The 19969-nt window shown below is 34.9% G+C and overlaps 1 protein-coding gene across 11 annotated transcripts in view; it reads left to right on the top strand.

Annotated features, from left to right (window-relative positions):
* The window catches only part of SLC41A2 (solute carrier family 41 member 2), a 152781-nt gene that overhangs the window by 77569 nt on the left and 55243 nt on the right, over positions 1-19969 (top strand). For all 11 annotated transcript variants that reach the window (XM_081249449.1, XM_081249454.1, XM_081249453.1 and 8 more), the window contains exons 4-7: positions 377-448; positions 3705-3849; positions 7026-7172; positions 18952-19099. In XM_081249449.1, the coding sequence (XP_081105575.1) occupies positions 377-448; positions 3705-3849; positions 7026-7172; positions 18952-19099 (512 nt within the window). The remainder of the gene's footprint in view (positions 1-376; positions 449-3704; positions 3850-7025; positions 7173-18951; positions 19100-19969) is intronic.

Raw genomic sequence — 19969 nt, forward strand, 5'->3', positions numbered from 1 at the left:
TGGAATTAAACGCTAGCAGCTAAAAATTATGTAATTATTTATGTTAGGCCTCAATAGACAAAATTTGACATGTTAGTATGACACTTGATGTTAGTTGTAAAATAACATCAGAGGGCAGGTAGATAGTACTAACTGGCCCACTAGTTCTTATGAGCTAGTAATTAAGTTAAAAAAAATTTTTTTTCTAAACGTCCCAGGCAAGCTGAGTGTGAGATGCAAGACTTGTAGTGAATTTAAAATTATATTTAACATGCAATGTGAGCTCACCGAGTATACTAAAGGATTATTTTTGGCTTTAAGACTTCATACGCTGTTTAAACAAGAGTACAGAGCATGTGGATTATTCAGTGATACATGAAACTATCCATCTTAACAGGTAAATATTGGGAAGATGGATTCACCTATTGAAAAGTGGAACTTAATAATTGGCAACTTGGCTTTAAAACAGGTAAGTGATGCATATATTTGTTTACAGATCTTGAGTTTTACCTATAAGAATGGAATAAATTTTAGTGCTCTTAAGTCTACCATTTAATTGTTTCAGGGGGCCTAAAATAATAATTGGGTACTATGAACAAGTGATAGAATAAATGGATACCCATGGCTTCTGAAAGTTTTCTTTTTCTAGAAACTGATCAGATTCTTCTAAATATGAAAAATGTATAATGTGCAAAATATAGAATAAATATATGAAATCTCTTCTACCATAATTATATAATAGAGCCAGAATTTGAGTTAATATCTGTACAAATAAATATTTAGCACTTCATGGCTTAGGTGCTGTTTTTCTACTTTGATTTTTTTAAAAGTAAATCCTCTATTTAATTAAACTCAACTTTTAAAATATATTATGGTAAGATGTTTGTTTAAGCTGAATTTTCCTTAATTTGTTAATGTTATCAGTGTTAATAAAAATGAGCACATTAAATTGTCAATTACATATACATGAATGATATATAGATTACCTACAGTTCTTTCTAATCTCAGGGGAATATCTCTGTCTCTCCCACCACCCTCCCCTATCCCCAAGACACAAGACTGCAGCCCCCTAGCACCTCTTTAGCAAGTGCAAGCTTAGGAAATGCTCACTAATTTTAATGTTAGTTCAACTAGGACATAATGTTGAGAACATGTGGCAAACTATTTATTTCATGTAATGTTCAAAGACAAAGAAATAAAGGAAGTTTTGGAATATAGGCTTTAAAAAAATATCTGTGCAACTGCTTCTAAGATCACAGGGTTAGAAATAAGAAAATCTGGTATCTAATCTCAGCTCTAACATTAACTAGCTATATAACCTTTGTTAACTTAACCTTTCTGTGCTTTATTTTCCTCTTCTTTTCCACAGTATTGCACTAGAGACGTGCATGATCCTTTTCAGCTCAAAACTGTAGGAATCTATGCCGGAGTAATAACCAAAATATCTAACAACCAGTAGACAACTATAAATTAATATATAAATTAAAATTTGAAAATATATTCCATTTTTTTCTTTAAATACCCTAAACTCTTACTAAGTTATATGAATTGTACTATAAATTATTCATCAAATTATTCTAATAGTTTTCCATCTCTGCTTTTAATTTTTCCTTTCACTCTTAGTCTCTACCCTTCCCTTGTCATCCTCTCTCCCCACAACTGTTGGTCAGGATGGGAGCCAGTGATGGCCGGGGATTCACTGATCCTAGTTGCCACAGCCTGAAGTCTGTGTCTTTGTCTCACTCCACCAAGGATGCATGAGAAACAGGGAACCCCACACAGGCCCATCAGGACATAGTCGGTGCCAGCCAGTGAGGCGGCAACTGGTTGGAGCCCAGTTACCTGTGGACAGAAGCAGAGGGGAGAAGAAAACAAGGTCAGGTGGGGGGTGGCAGTTGTGCTATCTCTGAGGCTTTATCCGCTAAAGCTCGTGAGGGAGTAGATGGCGTGGGGAGGGGCGTGGGATGGGTTAGCAGTGTTCCTTCGACTAGCGGCTAGTTATGGAGGGTAGAGGTGGGGAGCGATGGAAAGGACAGAGGAGGCTCATGCTGGCATTAGCTGGGGTGTGTTCTTCTGACTATTAAATGGGACACTAAGCAGATGATCTGTCACAGATTTCTCCACAGTTGTACACAGTGGCCACTTCAACCTGTCCATAAATTGTCAAATAAAGCAAAGCTCCCAATCCCACTGAAGAATCATTACCTCACCAGGAGGGATGTGCCCTGCGCTCACATGTATTTATGGCTCCTGTTAACCTCCCCAGCTACTCCTTAACCCAGACTCTGCTCTTCTCTTGGGTACAACGGGGCATTTCCTTTGCAGGTTTACAGAATAGGACTTATTTATCTCAGGGGTGTGTGTGTGTGTGTGTGCATGCGCATATGCTGTAAGTCTTACATAGGCTCCCTAACTCTGTATTTCATTTCCAAGAAGTAAAAGCACTATATTTTATTTCTAAGAAAAACCTTGGAATCACGGTGCTAGAATTTAAATTATTAATTAATTTTATTTCTTTTACATACCATATTATTTACTCACCAGTAAGAGAATGCTGAAGTATCTTAGCAACTGGTACAACCATAATGGTGCTTACAGCTTGACTCTCAGCTCTGAATCTGCTGTAATGAAAGATGTGGGGCTGGAATCTAGGATATCTGGACTTGCTGGCCCAGGCTTTTCCATTAATTTACTCTATGACAAGATCAGACTACTTGGGTTTTTCACCTGGAGCCCTGGATTCCAGTACATGGATTGGCTTCAGAGAGTCTAAGCACCCAGAAGTTCTACTCAAAATATTGAATGCATCTGTGTTTTCGTGGAGGGAAGAATCTATAAAATTTTTACCAAATTGTCGAAGGAGTCTATGACACAAACACAGTTAAGAATCAGTGAACTGGAGATTCCTTCAGGGTTTCTTTTAGTTCTAGCATTCGACTAATAGGATTCTAAGAGTAACTGCATTTTTTTCTTTTCTCCTGAGGGTTGCTTTGTGCCACCACTGTGGGAAGTACTTTATATATTTATGTAATTCATTTAAATATCAAAATAACCCGTTCATGTTCGATATTATCATTATCATTTTTCAGATTACGAGCTAAGGTTTTTATAGCACTAATCACAACAGTGACGATTTGTGAGGTTATTTTTTTAATGTCTGTCCCTCCCATTGACCAAGAGCTCTGTGAGGGCAGGAAATAAATCTATTTTGACCACCATTGTAGCCCAACACTAAGCATAGCACCTTGTACATAGTAGATCCTAAATTGATGCTTGTTGGATGAATAAATTTCAATAGCTTGCCACAAGGTTAAGTGGTATAGCTAGGAATCAAACTCTTACCATTTGATTGTAGAATCCAATCTTTTGCCAATACTGTGTCTAGAGTCAGACTTAGTTATGTGGATTGGGTACTTTTCAGTCTTCAGGTTGGTAGTTTTTAGGTGATCTGTGGGTTACACCATCCAAGTCACTTAGGGTGCTTGTTAAGAATAGATTCCTAGATCCCATTCCATACCTACTTCTGCCAGATCAGGGCACTTTAAGAACCCATCACCTTAGGGAATAGTAAAATAAAATACAGTAGCTTCTTCAAAAGGTAAGGCAGCTCAATTACCGTATATCATACTTTCTTCTGACTCCTTGTATGCATATTTACATCATAAAATAAAAAATGCGTTTTCAAAATGAATAATTCTGTTGGATTTCATTAAAACTTTTTTAAGGTTCAAGCAACAGTAGTTGGCTTTCTAGCAGCTGTGGCAGCCATTATATTGGGCTGGATTCCAGAGGGAAAATACTATCTTGATCATTCCATACTTTTGTGCTCTAGCAGTGTAGCAACTGCCTTCATTGCATCTCTTCTGCAGGGTAAGTACATTTATAAATGTCTACTCTATAATATTTTACTTTCTAATTATTTATTTTCCATGTTAACTATTTTTATTTAAATGGTACTTGTTCATGATAAAAAGCAGAGAAAAGTTATCTACAAACTTTTAAAATAGATTATTTCAGATATATTTATATATATTATACGTAAGCCTTAGTATAGAGCAAGCTTTCTGAGGTTGTGTCCCAGCTTTAGGTCCCCTGGTGCATCTCCCAGACAAGATCAGGAAAATAGTCTAGATATTCATTTGTTTCTGTAATTTAAATTAATTGAGAATCTCCTGTCTGGAAATCGTGCAGAGGATTTACCAGCTTGTCATCTGAGTAGCAAGTATTCCAGGAATTCTGAGTTTTAAAAGCAGTCCCTCTGGGTTTCCCTGGTGGCGCAGTGGTTAAGAATCCACCTGCCAATGAGGGGGACACTGGTTCGAGCCCTGGTCCTGGAAGATCCCACATGCTGCGGAGCAACTAAGCCCGTGTGCCACAACTATTGAGCCTGCGCTCTAGAGCCCGCGCGCCTAGAGCCCATGCTCTGCAACAAGAGAAGCCACCTCAGTGAGAAGCCCACGCACCACAACGAAGAGTAGCCCTGCTCACGGCAACTAGAGGAAGCCCACGCGCAGCAACAAAGACCCAACACAGCCAAAGATAAATAAATTAATTAATTTTTTTAAAAAAAGCAGTCCCTCTGTTGAAATTTTTTTAAGTTTCAGATTTCAAAAAAATTACTGTTTCTGTGGCAATACAAGTATAACCATATGCTTAACACAGCATATTGTTGGCTATAGAACGTTAAAGAGCCAGAAGGTTTTAACGTTTAACTACATTATAATTTTTTTAGTTGGGATATCATTCTTTATATTGATTTATTAATATCAACTTTACACTAGAGAACTAGCTTATTATGGAACAGTAATCAGAAAGACTTGGTAATTTTTATTTTATTATTACCATCTTCTCATTTTAGATCATCAGCAAGGTTAAAAATCGAACACTCTACTGTCAGGTGATCATACAACAAAGCTAACTTTTTCGGCTAGGTTCTGGTAACTTAGAAACTCTTAAAATTAAGACCTGACTACCAAAATATTTTCAAGCATTTTATTTTAGTACTTAAATCGTACCAGGGGTAGTTTCTTGTCTTTATATAGAATTACTAGAATTGAATGGTGTTAACACTGGTGAAAGCATAGTGAAGTTATGCTATTGGGAAACTAATTTCTGGTAAAAAAAAAAAAAGTGTTAAAGCATTAGCACTCTGTTTCTTTAGGCTCATTTGCTTCTGTTTTCTCTCTAATATTGTTTCATTTAGAAAAAATTGTTTAAAACTTTTCAGACTAACAAGTATTTGTATTGCCTGGGATTTTTAAAACCATAAAAATTCAGATTTTAAAAATATATTTGTTAGCCTTCTTACTTTTAATAATGTGTGTTCTAATTTTATGATAACTTGACCTTTATATATGTAGAGCAGATACTATTGACCACCTTTTGTAGGTGAGAAAACTGACTTAGGTAAGGTGACTTGTCCAATTTCATCAGCTTGTTCACAGAAAATTCATAATTAAAACCCATTTCCTGCCTCCCAGCTCTTTCCACTGGCCCGTGATGGCAAAATATTTGTTTTCAGCTGAAAAGTTATAGACAGCATTCTTTCACAGGAGAACTTTCCACATTGATCTTTAAATGTGCTGATTTTGAAAAAATAATTTATGTGATCACATCTTGACTGATTACTGTATAATGTTTAAGTTTTTTTCCTGCTATTGTTTTTTTCTGTTTACAATGATATTATGGGAAAGGTAAGTCCATAGATTGAAAAAGCCTCCAGAATATAAGACGTGAGACATTGAACAAAAATTCTACTTTCAATAATTTGGCTTTACGGGGTAGTAGAAAAAACACTGTTACTTACAAGCTATGGGACCTTATGCAAGAATTTAAACCTACTCCTAGGACCTCAATTTTATAATCTATAAAGTGAGTATGTTAGAATAAAATCATTTAGAGTCATTTTCAGTCTAAAAATGCAGTGAGATTCTGGTTTTTGTCTATAGCCATATTTAGGCTTCCATATTGATTTATGGTTAAGACATAAATGAACTAATCTTAAATTTTCTCTGCCCTGCATCCTCTTAAATGTGTTGGCATGAGAAAATCTATACAATTGGGTATGGCTGTTATGCTATCATTTTTCTCCCATTTCTATATTCAAGAATATAAGGATTTAAAAGTATAAGTACACAGTCACATTTTCATCTTCTGTTGTTATAGGTTCATAGACAGAAACTTGGGGTTTAAAGAATATCCTTTACAAAGACTGCTTCTTGTATTCTGGCCTGCAGTGTTAAATTTAATTACTTCCCTCTTCTTAATACTTCAACACTTTTTAATAATAAAATGAAGCAAGCATTTCTGGCTACCACTATGTAAACAAATCTGGTTTTGTTGGCCTTCTTCCCAATTGCTATGTGTATAAATATGACTCACCTTTTTATTTATTTATTTATTTTAAATATATTTATTATTTATTTATTTTTGGCTGTGTTGGGTCTTCGTTGCGGTGCGCAGGCTTTTCATTGTGGTGGCTTCTCTTGCTGCGGAGCATGGGCTCTAGATGCGCAAGCTTCAGTAGTTGTCACTCGTAGGCTCAGTAGTTGTGGCACACGGGCTTCGTTGCTCCGTGGCATGTGGGATCTTCCCGGACCAGGGCTCAAACCCGTGTCTCCTGCATTGGCAGGCGGATTCTTAACCACTCTGCCACCAGGGAAGTCCTTAAATATGACTCACCTTTCTTTGACATCCTTTATTTGAGGGTTAAAATAAAATCTTTGGCTTTGATACACATGAATACATTACATCTAAGACATGCATGTTACTAAATTTGGAACTTTAATGTTATTTTACAGTAGCTCTTCAGGTCTCTAAATGCAACATTGAACTTCTCAGATCTTTTGTGATCCCCACTTGGAATTTGTTGAAAAACATTTTGCCAAAGCATTCAAGTAAAATGTTTTGTTTGCTTTAGTCAGCTTATCTAAGCAGTCTAACCGGAAGTGATACACTGTTTGTCTAGCCTATGTATTTCAATATTTCGGGGGATTGATTTTCTTTAAATTATAGCAGAAAAAGTAATGAGCTTTATTTTTTTCTAGGAATAATAATGGTTGGGGTTATCGTTGGTTCAAAGAAGACTGGGATAAATCCCGATAATGTTGCTACACCCATTGCTGCTAGTTTTGGCGACCTTATAACTCTTGCCATATTAGCTTGGATAAGTCAGGGTTTGTACTCCTGTCTTGGTAAGTTGACTTGAAATTAACTATAATGCATTATTCAGAGTCTCTTTAAATAAACATTGTTGCAGCAATGTCATGACTCCGTGGTGGCCTTCATCTGTGTTAGAACTGTAGTTGAGGCTGATTAGAACAATAACTGTTACTTGTTGTACACCTACTATGTGTTGTGGTTCTCGCATATTTTTCTCTTCTTAAAGAGTTTAAAACTCAAAAGATAAGGATTATGATTTCTAATTTCAGATGAGAAAACTGAGGATCATAAAGGTTATGTGTGTTACCCACTGTTGGTAGGAAGGTTGAACACAGATCTGTCATAGTCTGTGAATTCTGCCCTTTCCTCTGAATGTGTAGCCACTGATGGGTCAACCCACAGGATTCTGATATATGTGTTGCACTGTTATCTCAAAACATAAGTTACGGTGGAGTTTGAAATTTAGTGATTTTTCCACCTTTCAGAAACCAATGTGGCAATTAATACTAACAACCAAAAATCACCATGAAAATGAGCCTGAATGCTGTGTGAATTTGGAGTCATCTTATATATGTGATTCCTGATAATAGTAATAGGGTATTTATAGAATGTAATGGATTGTTTTAATGCAAATTTATACTGTGTGGCTATTGTCAATGTAGATGTATATGATTTGTGAGCATAGGTTTAGTGCTAAAAGTTGGTTGTAGTTTCATTTTTTTTGATGCCAAATTTTAAAAAAATTAAAAGAAAATAGAAACCCACAGTAATACAAAAAAAAAAAAAAAAAAAAACAGTGAGAGAGACAGAGAGAAAGAGAGAGAGAGTTTATAAGCCAAGCCAGAAGCAAACATTTAATCACATATCCTCATATATATTCATGGATTCTAGACAGATTTATGGTATACTTTAGAATAAATCTAAAGTATATTTGGTTTGTAGAAGTAAGAGTCTCAGATAAATGTTTTTGAACTAAAGAGAGGGCTTTAACCTGTCAAAGGCAGTCATTTTCTACTACTTTTGGAGATATCAAGAGAAGTTTCATGTAGTATATAAAATTACCATAAATTATTTAATGACATAAAAACAATACTCATTAAGACTTGATATGTATGTTAAAGGAAAATTCTCATACAGAAGATAAGATGTGTCTAGTTGAAGTGAGGTAGAAGACAGTAAATGATCAATGGCCCAAATGTAAGATCTTGTTCCCATAAAAAAGAAAAGTATATTATTTGCAGACTTGGGTACTTAAATTACCATGATATCAGCTGCCTGCCAAATACCAGGGTGTCTCCACCAGTTGAAGCCACCGAAGAATGTTACCATAATAAATATGACAGTTGTTACAATGATACAGACTATTACGATATTCCATAAGATAAATCAACTTCTGTGGAATTTATTTTTAAAAATTACACAAGTGATAAACTCCTTATAAAAGACTTAACATAATGTGTTATTCTCTAAAGCTTTCAATATTTTGAGTGTTATAGATGATATATTAGTAGTTTAACTAGATCAGGAAATTTAAAAAGTGAAATGTAATGAGACCATAATTTTGTAAAATAATTTTATTATTAAATATTGCTTAGCCTTTTCTAGGCCTTTACTTGTCTTCTGAAAGTTGGCTGAAAGTAATTCAAGATGAACTAATTAAAACAGGATCTTTTACATTTCATCTGTATCATTTGTTTCTCTAAAATTATATTTTTTAATGGGCTACTGATTGATTCCACAGTTAATTTAAAGGTGTTTTGGATTTCTACAATAAAGTGTTTGCATTTTGAGCACTAGGGGGCCTCATAGGACCAGCAGTTGGAAGCCTCTCATTGGAGGTATTCTGAACACAGAGATTAGGAATGGGCATATTTAAATTCCAAGATCCCATTCATCCTGCTGAGTGGGATGCCTAGCTCTTGGAGACAGAGTTCAATTCCTGAACTATACTGGAAATACTTAGCTGTCTTTAGAGATAAAAAGAGGATTTCATGGCAGCCATATGCTTTGGTTATAAATAGAGGCCGTGAATTATGTGGCTCTCAAAGAATTGGACATTGAGAAAAGTCTCACTTAACTCCTTACTTAGAGCTTTGGATATTCAGAAATGACTTTGAACAGCTCCCCTGGCATTCTGTTAGCTTCGGTACAAGTACTGAGGCTCACTCTACATTCATTCAATGTGCTACCTTTCTTTCACTCCTGATAAAACGTGCTGATTTCTGATATCTGAAGTAAATATGGAATTTCCCCCTTCTCACCTCTCCAGTTCAAAAAAGGACAAAAGAAACAAAGCTTTGTTTACTGTTACTGACTTTATTTTTGTAGTCACCCTGAGGAAGTCTTTATTGCTTAGTGAACAAGGTTGAAGTTTTAACTTGGTGTTCAGGCCTCCTGGAGTCTTACCTTCTCAAGCTCCTGCCTGCCCCTCCCTTTCTTGTACCTCTTGCCTTTCTTGTACTCCAGCCAAACTCAGCCATTTACTGATTCTCGTACGCCACCTGTGATTTTTGTCTTTTCTTTCTTATGTCGTTCCCCTCCTCCATGAAGGCCAGTCAGAATCCTCATTTTTCAAAACTAAATTCATAAATTCCCCTAATCTTAGGTAATCTTTTTCTCCTCTGAATTCCTATAGCACTTTATTGACACTTCTCTTAAGTCATTCTTTATATTTAGCCAGTCATTATAGCTTTTTCAGTAAATGTAGTATCTTCCCTTATGATGGTATAAGCCTCTTGAGGACAAAACTGTGTCTTTATTTTATTTATTTGTTTTGTTGATCCCATAGTGCCATATACATAGTGGATGTTAAATAAATAGCACTTCACCAAATGTTTTATTCCTTTTGAAAGCCATCCAATTAATGTGAATAGAAATTATCCAGGAAGTGGTATATGTATGGAAAATGAAGGAGAGTTATCCCTCTAAATGACTTTGCCACAGTACCTGTCCAATAACATAATAGATTGTAATGAAAAAACGATCCTTTCAATGAGGACATAGTATTAGGAAAATAGTGTATACTGCCTTAGCAGAAAGTATCTAGACATTAGTATCACCATAAAAAAATAAAAATGGCAACACGTGGCTAGAAAAAATCTATTTCAAATGAAAATAGAAGAGGAGGAACTTCCTTGGTAGTCCAGTGGTTAAGACTTCACCTTCCAATGCAGGGGACACAGGTTCAATCCCTGGTTGGGAGCTAAGATCCCACATGACTCACAGCCGAAAAACCAAAACACAAAGCAGAAGCAATAGTCTAACAAATTCAATAAAGACTTTAAAGAAAAAAATGGTCCATATCAAAAAAAATCTTAAAAAAAAAGAAAATAGAAGAGGAAATAGAAAGTCAGTTTAGAGAGTAATCTAAGCTCTAGATTATGATATGCTTAGGTATGACTTGCAGAAAAAGTATAAAGGCATTTATTCATCCATATGGTAATCTTTAAACATGTAGTAATTTTTAAAAACTATTAAAAGGATCTAACGTTGGGCCAGTAACTGAAATACCTGTACACAATGATTGTTGCCTTTTCTTTTTCTTGTATGCATAATTTTAAGAGGATTTTAAAGACTCTTTTTCAATTTTTTATAACTACATGGCTATGTAATTCTTGTATGTACATGATATATACTGATTTGAAAAATTATCAGCTTTTCTCTCTTTAGGCAAGATCTGAGAAGCAAAATGTTGATTCATTTCTCATTCCTCAAGGTTAACTTTAAAAAGATGGCCTAAGAAGCAATAAGCTCTAAGAGCAATAACAGTCCGCCTCAGATTGTTACTTGGGTCCTGTGGAGACTAACAGGGATGCCATCTGGTTATTTACAAAACATTCTAGAGTATCACTGCCTTGATGTGGTGATGTAAGTAGAATGTAAAATTATTGTGCATGTCACTCTTCTGCAGAGTTCTGTAGCACCGTCTGATCTCAGTTTAGAGTGATTCCTAGAAGGTCAGTCTAGTGAGGAAATTCTAATGGTTATTATAAAGGGCATTTTAAAAAGTGTTTACAACTTTCCATGCCCATTGCTTTCTTGTTTGCACACAAACAGCTATTATATAAAAATGTCACTCATAGCAGCCACATATTTCAGAAGAATTTAGGGTGAAAATAATGAATGCTATTAATGAAATTATGTAACAGCAGTTACAAAATGCCACCAACAATCTAGATAAATGTGAAAGCCATGAATCAAAAAGATGGCAGTTATGTTTCGCAGTTAAGTTGAATCATAGCAATTTGAACCACTTTAGCTGTGTTAATCCTTACCTTTCTGTAGTTTACCTATATCATGGAATCAGTACCGAGGTACACAGACATTTATTAGGCTTAAAATTCTACAGTTTTATCTATAGTCCTGTATTCATTTCCATTGCTGCTGTAACAAATTACCACAACCTTGTGGCTTAAAACAACAGTAATTAATTTTCGTACAGTTCTGGAGGTCAAAGTCCAAAATGAGTTTGTTATTCAAGGCTAAAATGAAGGTGTCGGCGGAGCTTGTTCCTTCTGGAGGTTTCAGGGGGAATCGTTCCTTAATTTGTTTCATTTTCTGGTAGCACTAGCATTCCTTGGCTTGCAGCCACATTACTGATCTCTGCTTCTGTGGTCACATTATTTTGTCTTCTGTAGTCAAATTCCTGTCTACTTCCTGCCTATAAGTACACACCTGTGATTACTTTAGGGTTTACTAAAATAATCCAGGATAATCTCCCTATTTCAAAATCCTTGACTTAATCACATCTGCAAAGCCCCTTTTTGCCATATAAGGTAACATTCCCTGGTTCTGGAGATTAGGATGTGGATGTCTTTGAGGACCATTATTCAGCCTACCACATTACACAAGATGATATACCCAGAAATTAATACAAAATATTATTTTGACTAGGGTCATTTAAGTGTATTTGATTTAGAAGGCAGACACTTTTAGGTTTTGATATTAACGCAGAAGTTCACGGTTGGCTTTTAGTCAACCAGGTTCTCTTACTGATTGTGTCATTAGTGGTTTATAAAAGTAATTCTTTAATTATCTATAAAACACCAATATATCCTAAAAAGAGGAATATTTTAGCACCTTTCCCTTTTTGTATATTTGTAATTTCCACCTAACTCTTGGATAGAATTTAGCCAGGGAAAAGGTAAGAGGGTCCTATACAATTAAACATATGATTTAATTTAGTGGGAGTGGGCATGTTAGATTTGCAGGAAATTGAAATAGAATACATTTGCAGTAAATCATTTTAGATATTTTGATTTTACCATGGTTTTCCCACTTTTTTTAATGTTAAAAAATTTTATTTGGAGATAATTTTAAACTTATAGAATAGTTGCAAAAATAAAATAGTACAAAAAACCCTGTATACCCTGTATCCATGTTCACCAAATGTTAACATTTTACTCCATTTACTTTATCTTTTATTCTGTCCATCTGTCTGTATGAATATATGTATGTTCTTTATCTTTTATAACGTTGACATTTTTAAAGAATATAGTACCCCCTCCTTTTTTTTCATTGTTGGAATTTTTAAAAATTGAGATATAATTCAATTGCATCATACAATTCACCTTTTAAAAAGTGCACAATTCAGTAGTTTTGGCATAGTTAAAAGATTGTGAAACCTATTATCTCATTCCAGAATATTTTCATCAGCCCAAAAAGAAACTTTAGCAGTCACTCCCCATCCCACCCTCCCCCCAGCACTGGCAACCACTAATCTAGTTTCTGTCTTTATGGATTTGCCTATTTTAGACATTTCAAAAAATGGAATCATACAATATGTGACCTTTTATATCCGGTTTCCTTCAATTAGTACGTTTTCAAGGTTCATGCTTTAGCATAAATCAGTTCTGAATACCATGCAGTACTGAATAATATTTCATTGTATGGGTTAATAATATGGCTGAATAATATTCCATTGTATGGATATATCACATTTTGTTTATCCATTTACCATTAGTTGGACATTTGGGTTGCACCCACTTTTTGGCTATTATGAATAATGCCATTTGAACATTTTTATACATGTTTTTGTGTGAACATATGTTTTCAATTCTATTGGTATATACCTAGGAGTGGAATTTCTAGATCATATGATAACTCTTTAACTTTTTGAGGAGCTGCCCACTCATAATTTTTTATTTCTTTCCTGAGAAAATTTTCCCCCTCTTTGACAATTCAGGGCAATGATTCTGGAGTTAGGATGGTGAAAGTTTTCTTCAACTTAAGATGTCCTTCCAGAGATGTGATGTTGAGAATAAATTAAAAGCCTGGCATGGTGCTCCTCTCTTTACCTGAAGATGAAATACTAAGACAATCTAGCAGAATAGTTCTTTTCAGTTGTGTTTAGTGGAGTTTAATGCTTTTAGTTTGCTGTTTGAGTCTATAAAGAGATTGTTGGTAACCTTAGTTGTTTTAGGAGGTAAGAATGCTTCCTAATTGGAATGTTATTTATCCCTATCTAATGGTTTAGCAAGGAGAACTGGAAATCCATCCAATAAAAGTTTTTTCATCTTTTAAAAAGCTATGGAGAAAATGACTGTATATGTAGCACTAGTCATGTCCCTTTAAATGGAAGGAAATATTTAAATGAATTTTGTTAGCATAATTATTTTGAAGATGTGATGGCAAATCCAGCTAAAGCCATGAGTGTAAAATTTGTTTGGGTATTATTTTAATATTTATAGTAATTGTTCCTACCTGATTTGAAAAAAATTGAGTTTCTATTTAATTTACACATCTTAATCATAGGTGAGGAGATCTTTAAATATGTTAAAATGATAAAATATAAAATTCAGTCCAAGAGAAGGGTGTGAATAACAGTTGAAGAATTTTGTGAGATGTCAGAAAAATTTAGTAACATTTAACTTAAATCTAAGGCTGTAGGCTACAAAGACTGTGAGATCAATTCTGTGTTTAAGTTATGGATTCCCTACCATACAAAATATGTACTAGAGTCCTTGAGAAAAATGCAGGAATGTCCTGGCTGAGATGTCTGACAATAATAAAAGCTCGATCAGCTAAAATGATATTACCAAAAATGTCTTGGGATGATGCAACTGTTTCAAGAATGGGTAGGCAACTTTTAACCCTAGGGAGACTTAGAACTAAGTATAAAAATATTTGAGAATCAAATTTATGGTATGAATGATTTTATGGTAAAGAGACAGTACACATTTTTAAATATACTTGTTACTTAGCCCATTACAGTAACATGTCAGTCTTCTGATTCCATTTTAAAAGTAATAATTATGTAATTAATTTATCCTTGTGATTGTTAAATAGAAATCTTACCAAATTTATATACATTGCATGAATATTTATGAAAACATAAGACTCACTGTATTTGTACATATAATTTATTAGATTTAGAAAGGTTACTTTAAGTACTAGGAAACTTTTGTGAGATAAGTGAAATGTCTAAAGTAAATAGAATATTTCAGGGTATTTAACTAGGTTTATAAATGCAACCAAATATAATTTCAAACTCTTAAAAATAATTTTTGGTTGGATGTTAGACATTGTGAATGTAATGTTAAGTGCTTGACTGTTTTTTCCTTACAGAGTATTTTTTCTCCTTTTTGCTTTTTTAAAAGATTGAAGTATAGTTAATTTACAGTGTTGTGTTAGTTTCAAGTGTACAGCAAAGTGATTCAGTTATACATATACATACATATATATATATATATATATATATATATATATATATACTCTTTTTCAGATTCTTTTCCATTATAGGTTATTACAAGACATTGAGTATAGTTTCCAGTGCTATACAGTAGCTCTTCGTTGTTTACCTGTTTTATATATAATAGTGTGTATATGTTAATCACAAACTCCTAATTTATCTCTCCCCCCCGTCCCCCCCACCCCTCCCCCCTCCATCCCCTTTGGGAACCATAAGTTTGTTTCCTGTGTCTGTGAGTCTATTTATGTTTTATAAATAAGTTCATTTGTATCATTTTTTTAGATTCCACATATAAGTGATATAGTATGATATTTGTCTTTCTCTGACTTACTTCACTTAGTATGATAACCTCTAGATCCATCCATGTTGCTGCAAATGACATTATTTCATTCTTTTTTATGGTTGAGTAATATTCCATTGCATATCTTCTTTATCCATTCATCTGTTGATGGACATTTAGGTTGATTCTATGTCTTGGCTATTGTAAATAGTGCTGCAATGAACACTGAGGGTGCATGTGCCTGTTCGAATTATGGTTTTCTCCAGATTTATGCCCAGGAGTGGGATTGCTGGGTCATGTGGTAACTCTATTTTTAGTTTTTTAAGGAACCTCCATACTATTCTCCATAGTGGCTGTACCAATTTACATTCCCACCAACAGTGTAGGAGGGTTCCTTTTTCTCCACACTCTCTCCAGCATTTATTATTTGTAGACTTTTTAATGATGGCCATTCTGACTGGTGTGAGGTGATAACTCATTGTAGTTTTGATTTGCATTTCTCTAATAATTAGCGATGTTGGGCATCTTTTCATGTGCCTGTTGACCATTTGTATGTCTTCTTTGGAGAAATGTTTATTTAGGTCTTCTAACCATATTTTGATTGGGTTGTTTGTTTTTTGGATATTAAGCTATACGAGCTGTTTGTATATTTTGGAAATTAATCCCTTGTCAGTCACATCATTTGCAAATATTTTCTCCCATTCTGTGGGTTGTCTTTTTGTTTTGTTTATGGTGTCCTTTGCTGTGCAAAACCTTTTAAGTTTAATAGGTCCCATTTGTTTATTTTTGTTTTTGTTTCCATTACTCTAGGAGACAGATCCAAAAAAATATTGCTGCAATTTATGTCAAAGAGTGTTCTGCCTACACTTTCCTCTAGGAGATTTATAGTATCCAGTCTTACATTTAGGTCTTTAATCCATTTGAGTTTGTTTTTGTATGTGGTGTTAGAGAATGTTCTAATTTCATTCTTTTACATGTAGCTGTCCAGTTTTCCCAGCACCACTTATTGAAGAGACTGTCTCTTCTCTACTGTATATTCTTGCCTCCTTTGTTGTAAATTAATTGACCATAAGTGCGTGGTTTTATTTCTGGGCTTTCTATTCTGTTCCATTGATCTATAAGTCTGTTTTTGTGCTGGAACCATACTTTTTTGATTACTGTAGCTTTGTAGTATAGTCTGAAGTCAGGGAGTGTGATTTTTCCAGCTTTGTTCTTCTTTCTCAGGATTCCTTTGGCTATTTGGGGTCTTTTGTGTTTCCATACAAATTAAAAAAATTTTTGTTCTAGTTCTGTGGAAAATGCTATTGGTAATTTGATAGGGATTGTGTTGAATCTGTAGATTGCCTTGGGTGGCATGGTCATTTTAACAATATTGATTCTTCCAATCCAAGAACACAGTATATCTTTCCATCTGTTTGTGTCGTCTTCAGTTTCTTTCATCAGCATCTTATAGTTTTCATGGACTTTGTTCTTGTAGGCAGCTGTTTGTGGATTAGTTTGAGCCTTACAGGACTTGTTTTTTTTGGGTTTTTTTTTTTTTTTTTTGCGATACGCGGGCCTCTCACTGTTGTGGCCTCTCCCGTTGCAGAGCACAGGCTCCGGACGCGCAGGCTCAGTGGCCATGGCCCACGGGCCCAGCCGCTCCGCGGCATGTGGGATCCTCCTGGATCGGGGCACGAACCCATGTCCCCTGCATCGGCAGGTGGACTCTCAACCACTGCGCCACCAGGGAAGCCCCAGGGCTTGGTTTTAAGCTTCACTGGACTAGATCTTGCTGTGATCATATAGTGGCTAGTACTTTGCATTGTGGAATAGATCTAGAGTAGCCGTTACACTAGGGCTAGCCCTACTACTAAGAAGTGTCCCTTCTCTGGTCTCCACTGAATGTTATCAGTTTTCAAAGAGGGCTAACCCTACTACTAAGAAGTGTCCCTTCTCTGGTCTCCACTGAATGTTCTCAGTTTTGAAAGAGGCGCTCCTATCTAGGGGGTTAGATCTCAAATGACTTCTAGCCCTTTGTACACTCTGGGAATTTTTTTAGTTTACAACTCCCCAGTTGTCTTGGCTTAGCCTTGTGGAATTCACCCTATGCATGCATGGCTTGGTATTCAGTTTGCAAGCTCCCTCTCAAATAGCTTCCTCTTCTCCAGTATTCTTCCCTGTAAATTCCTGCTGCGTTAGACTCACTCTGCTGAAATTCTCCCTTCCTGAGCTGTGGTCTGGAATGTGCCTTTAGTCAGAAAGCTCAGGCTATTGTAGGGCTTATCTCATTTCTTTCCCCTCTCTCAGGGATCACAGTCCTGCAATACCACTTGTCAGTGTCTGAAAACAGTTTATTATCTATCTATCTACATATATTTATAAATCTTCTAGTAATTTCCAAAAGCACATTTCAGATTTGGCTCAGAGATGGCATACGTCATGTCTACAAAGCTAGACAAATAGCCAAGCCCAAGGTCAATAAGCTTTCCTAAAATCTCTTTATAGGAAAGCATTAACAAGAATGGGGAGAGAATGAATAATTGTGTTCAAGTAAGACAATCTACCACAGAGAGGTATAAAAAAAATCCTGGCAATCTGTTATCTGAGTATGTCACAAATAGAAAGATGTTAATAACAATGGCAGTGATGATTATGATGCTAGTAAGTGTTCAGTAAATGTTAACTATGTGCCTGGGTGCTATTCTAGTTAAATTACATGTGTTAATTCTCTTAAGACTCACAATAACCCCATGAAATAGTTATAATAATTTTTACCATTTTATAGATAAGGAAATTTAAATTTATAGAAGTTAAATTTCTTTTTTTAATTTTATTTATTTTTTTATACAGCAGTTTCTTATTAGTTATCTATTTTATACATATTAGTGTATATGTGTCAATCCCAATCTCCCAATTCATCCCGTACCACCACCCCCCGCCACTTTCCCCGCTTGGTGTCCATACGTTTGTTCTCTACATCTGTGTCTCTATTTCTGCCCTGCAAACTGGTTCATCTGTACCATTTTTCTAGGTTCCACATATATGCGTTAATATACGATATTGTTTTTCTTTTTAGAAGTTAAATTTCTCATCCAAGGTAAGTTGTAACATCAGATGTAAAACTAAGTAGTCTGGCCAAACTCTGGTTCATATAGTATACTGTATTCTGTCTTCGCATATTAAAGGTTCTGAGTAATTTTGCAGTGAAGAAATCTGTTTATTAAACCTAGTATTTCAATTTCATTTTGGATATTGGAACACTATTCAGAATTAGGAGGATATCTATTATCAATCCATCGGCCAATATTCCATGGAATGCTTGTGCTATAAGATCCTGATGGGTAAAATCAATGTCCTATTAGACTTTATAGTTTGGAGTTAAGAGCACTAACTTCAGTGTCAGACAGATGTCATTTTCTCCCAGTTCTTTCTATTTCTTAGTGGTGCTCTTAAGCTCCTAAGCCTCAGTTTCTTCATAAGGTAGGAATGAGTTTCTACCTCATACCTGTGAGGACAATTAAGTGAGACAATGAACATAAAGCATTTAGCACAATATTTGGCAAATGGTAGGAGCCAAGTAATGTTAGATTTTTTACTGTTGTTATTCTTGTTATTATTACTGTTGTTGTTCACATCTAGGTCACATAACTATTTCAATAAATGTTGAATTAATGTATTAGCTTTCAGTTACATTATTTAACATTTTTACCTTATCTATAGTTTTCAATTTTGTTTGAAATTTATAGAAAGTATATAGCATGAGTATGTTTGATAACATATCTTCTGGTAAACTTTTAATACTTACATTTGCTACATGGTTATAAGAGAGATTGAAATGTTGTCTCTTTTTGAATTTTAGAGACCTATTACTACATTCCTCCATTAGTTGGTGTCTTTTTCTTGGCTCTAACTCCTATCTGGATTATAATAGCTGCCAAACATCCAGCCACAAGGACGGTTCTCCACTCAGGCTGGGAGCCTGTGATAACAGCTATGGTTATAAGTAGGTTAGTATTAAAGTGTGTGTTTGTGTGTGCGTGTGGGGGGCAGTTATTCTATATGCATGTACCTATGTATATATTAAAACAAACCAATTGCCTGTTTTTATTTCTTAGGTCAATCATTTTATACAGTCAGTCTTTATTATCCCAAGTAATAGGGATATAGTGACAAGAGTTATTGAAATCAGTGGATATATGGAACCTCATTTGCTACCAGTTTCAAACTTTTCCCCAACCAAATCCTTACCAGATTGATGATTAAAATTTGGTGGCGTTTGTCTTTGTCTGTGTGAGTTTTAACCTGACAAGGACATTACTTATTTTGAACAGTAAATTCTCAGATAAGTATCAGAAAACCTTAGAAATGTACATACCATTTGACTACACCACTTCTAGGACTCCGACAGGACCTAAAGATATAATTATGGATCTATGCAAGTGATTAAGTTGTAAGGATCTTCATCACAGTGGAATTTTTAATAACAAAAAAGAGAGAGAACACCTTAGATGTCTAGCAATCAGATGTTGATTGAATAAATTGTGACATAGTCACAAAATGGAATATTAGTCAGCCATCAAGAGTAACATTGTAACATTCCTTTGATGTGGAAAGGTGTTCCTTATACATTTGGTGAAAGGAGAAAGCTAGAAAAGAATATGAATTTCCTATTAAAGATGGTAGATTGACATGTTTATCTTCTTCCTTATTGAAGCTATTAAAATGACAGTAAAAGAATAAAAAAGCTATACAACCACAAAAACAGAAGGGGAGCAGAGAGGACATTAGGTGAAAGATTTAACAAAATCAGTAAGATAGGAATCGGTTCTATGGTTGTTAACTGAACTATCAGAACGAAAAAAGCTAAAACCTAACTG

The sequence above is a fragment of the Mesoplodon bidens genome (genome assembly GCF_964165515.1).
Source record: "Mesoplodon bidens genome assembly, chromosome: 11".
NCBI lineage: Eukaryota > Metazoa > Chordata > Mammalia > Artiodactyla > Ziphiidae > Mesoplodon > Mesoplodon bidens.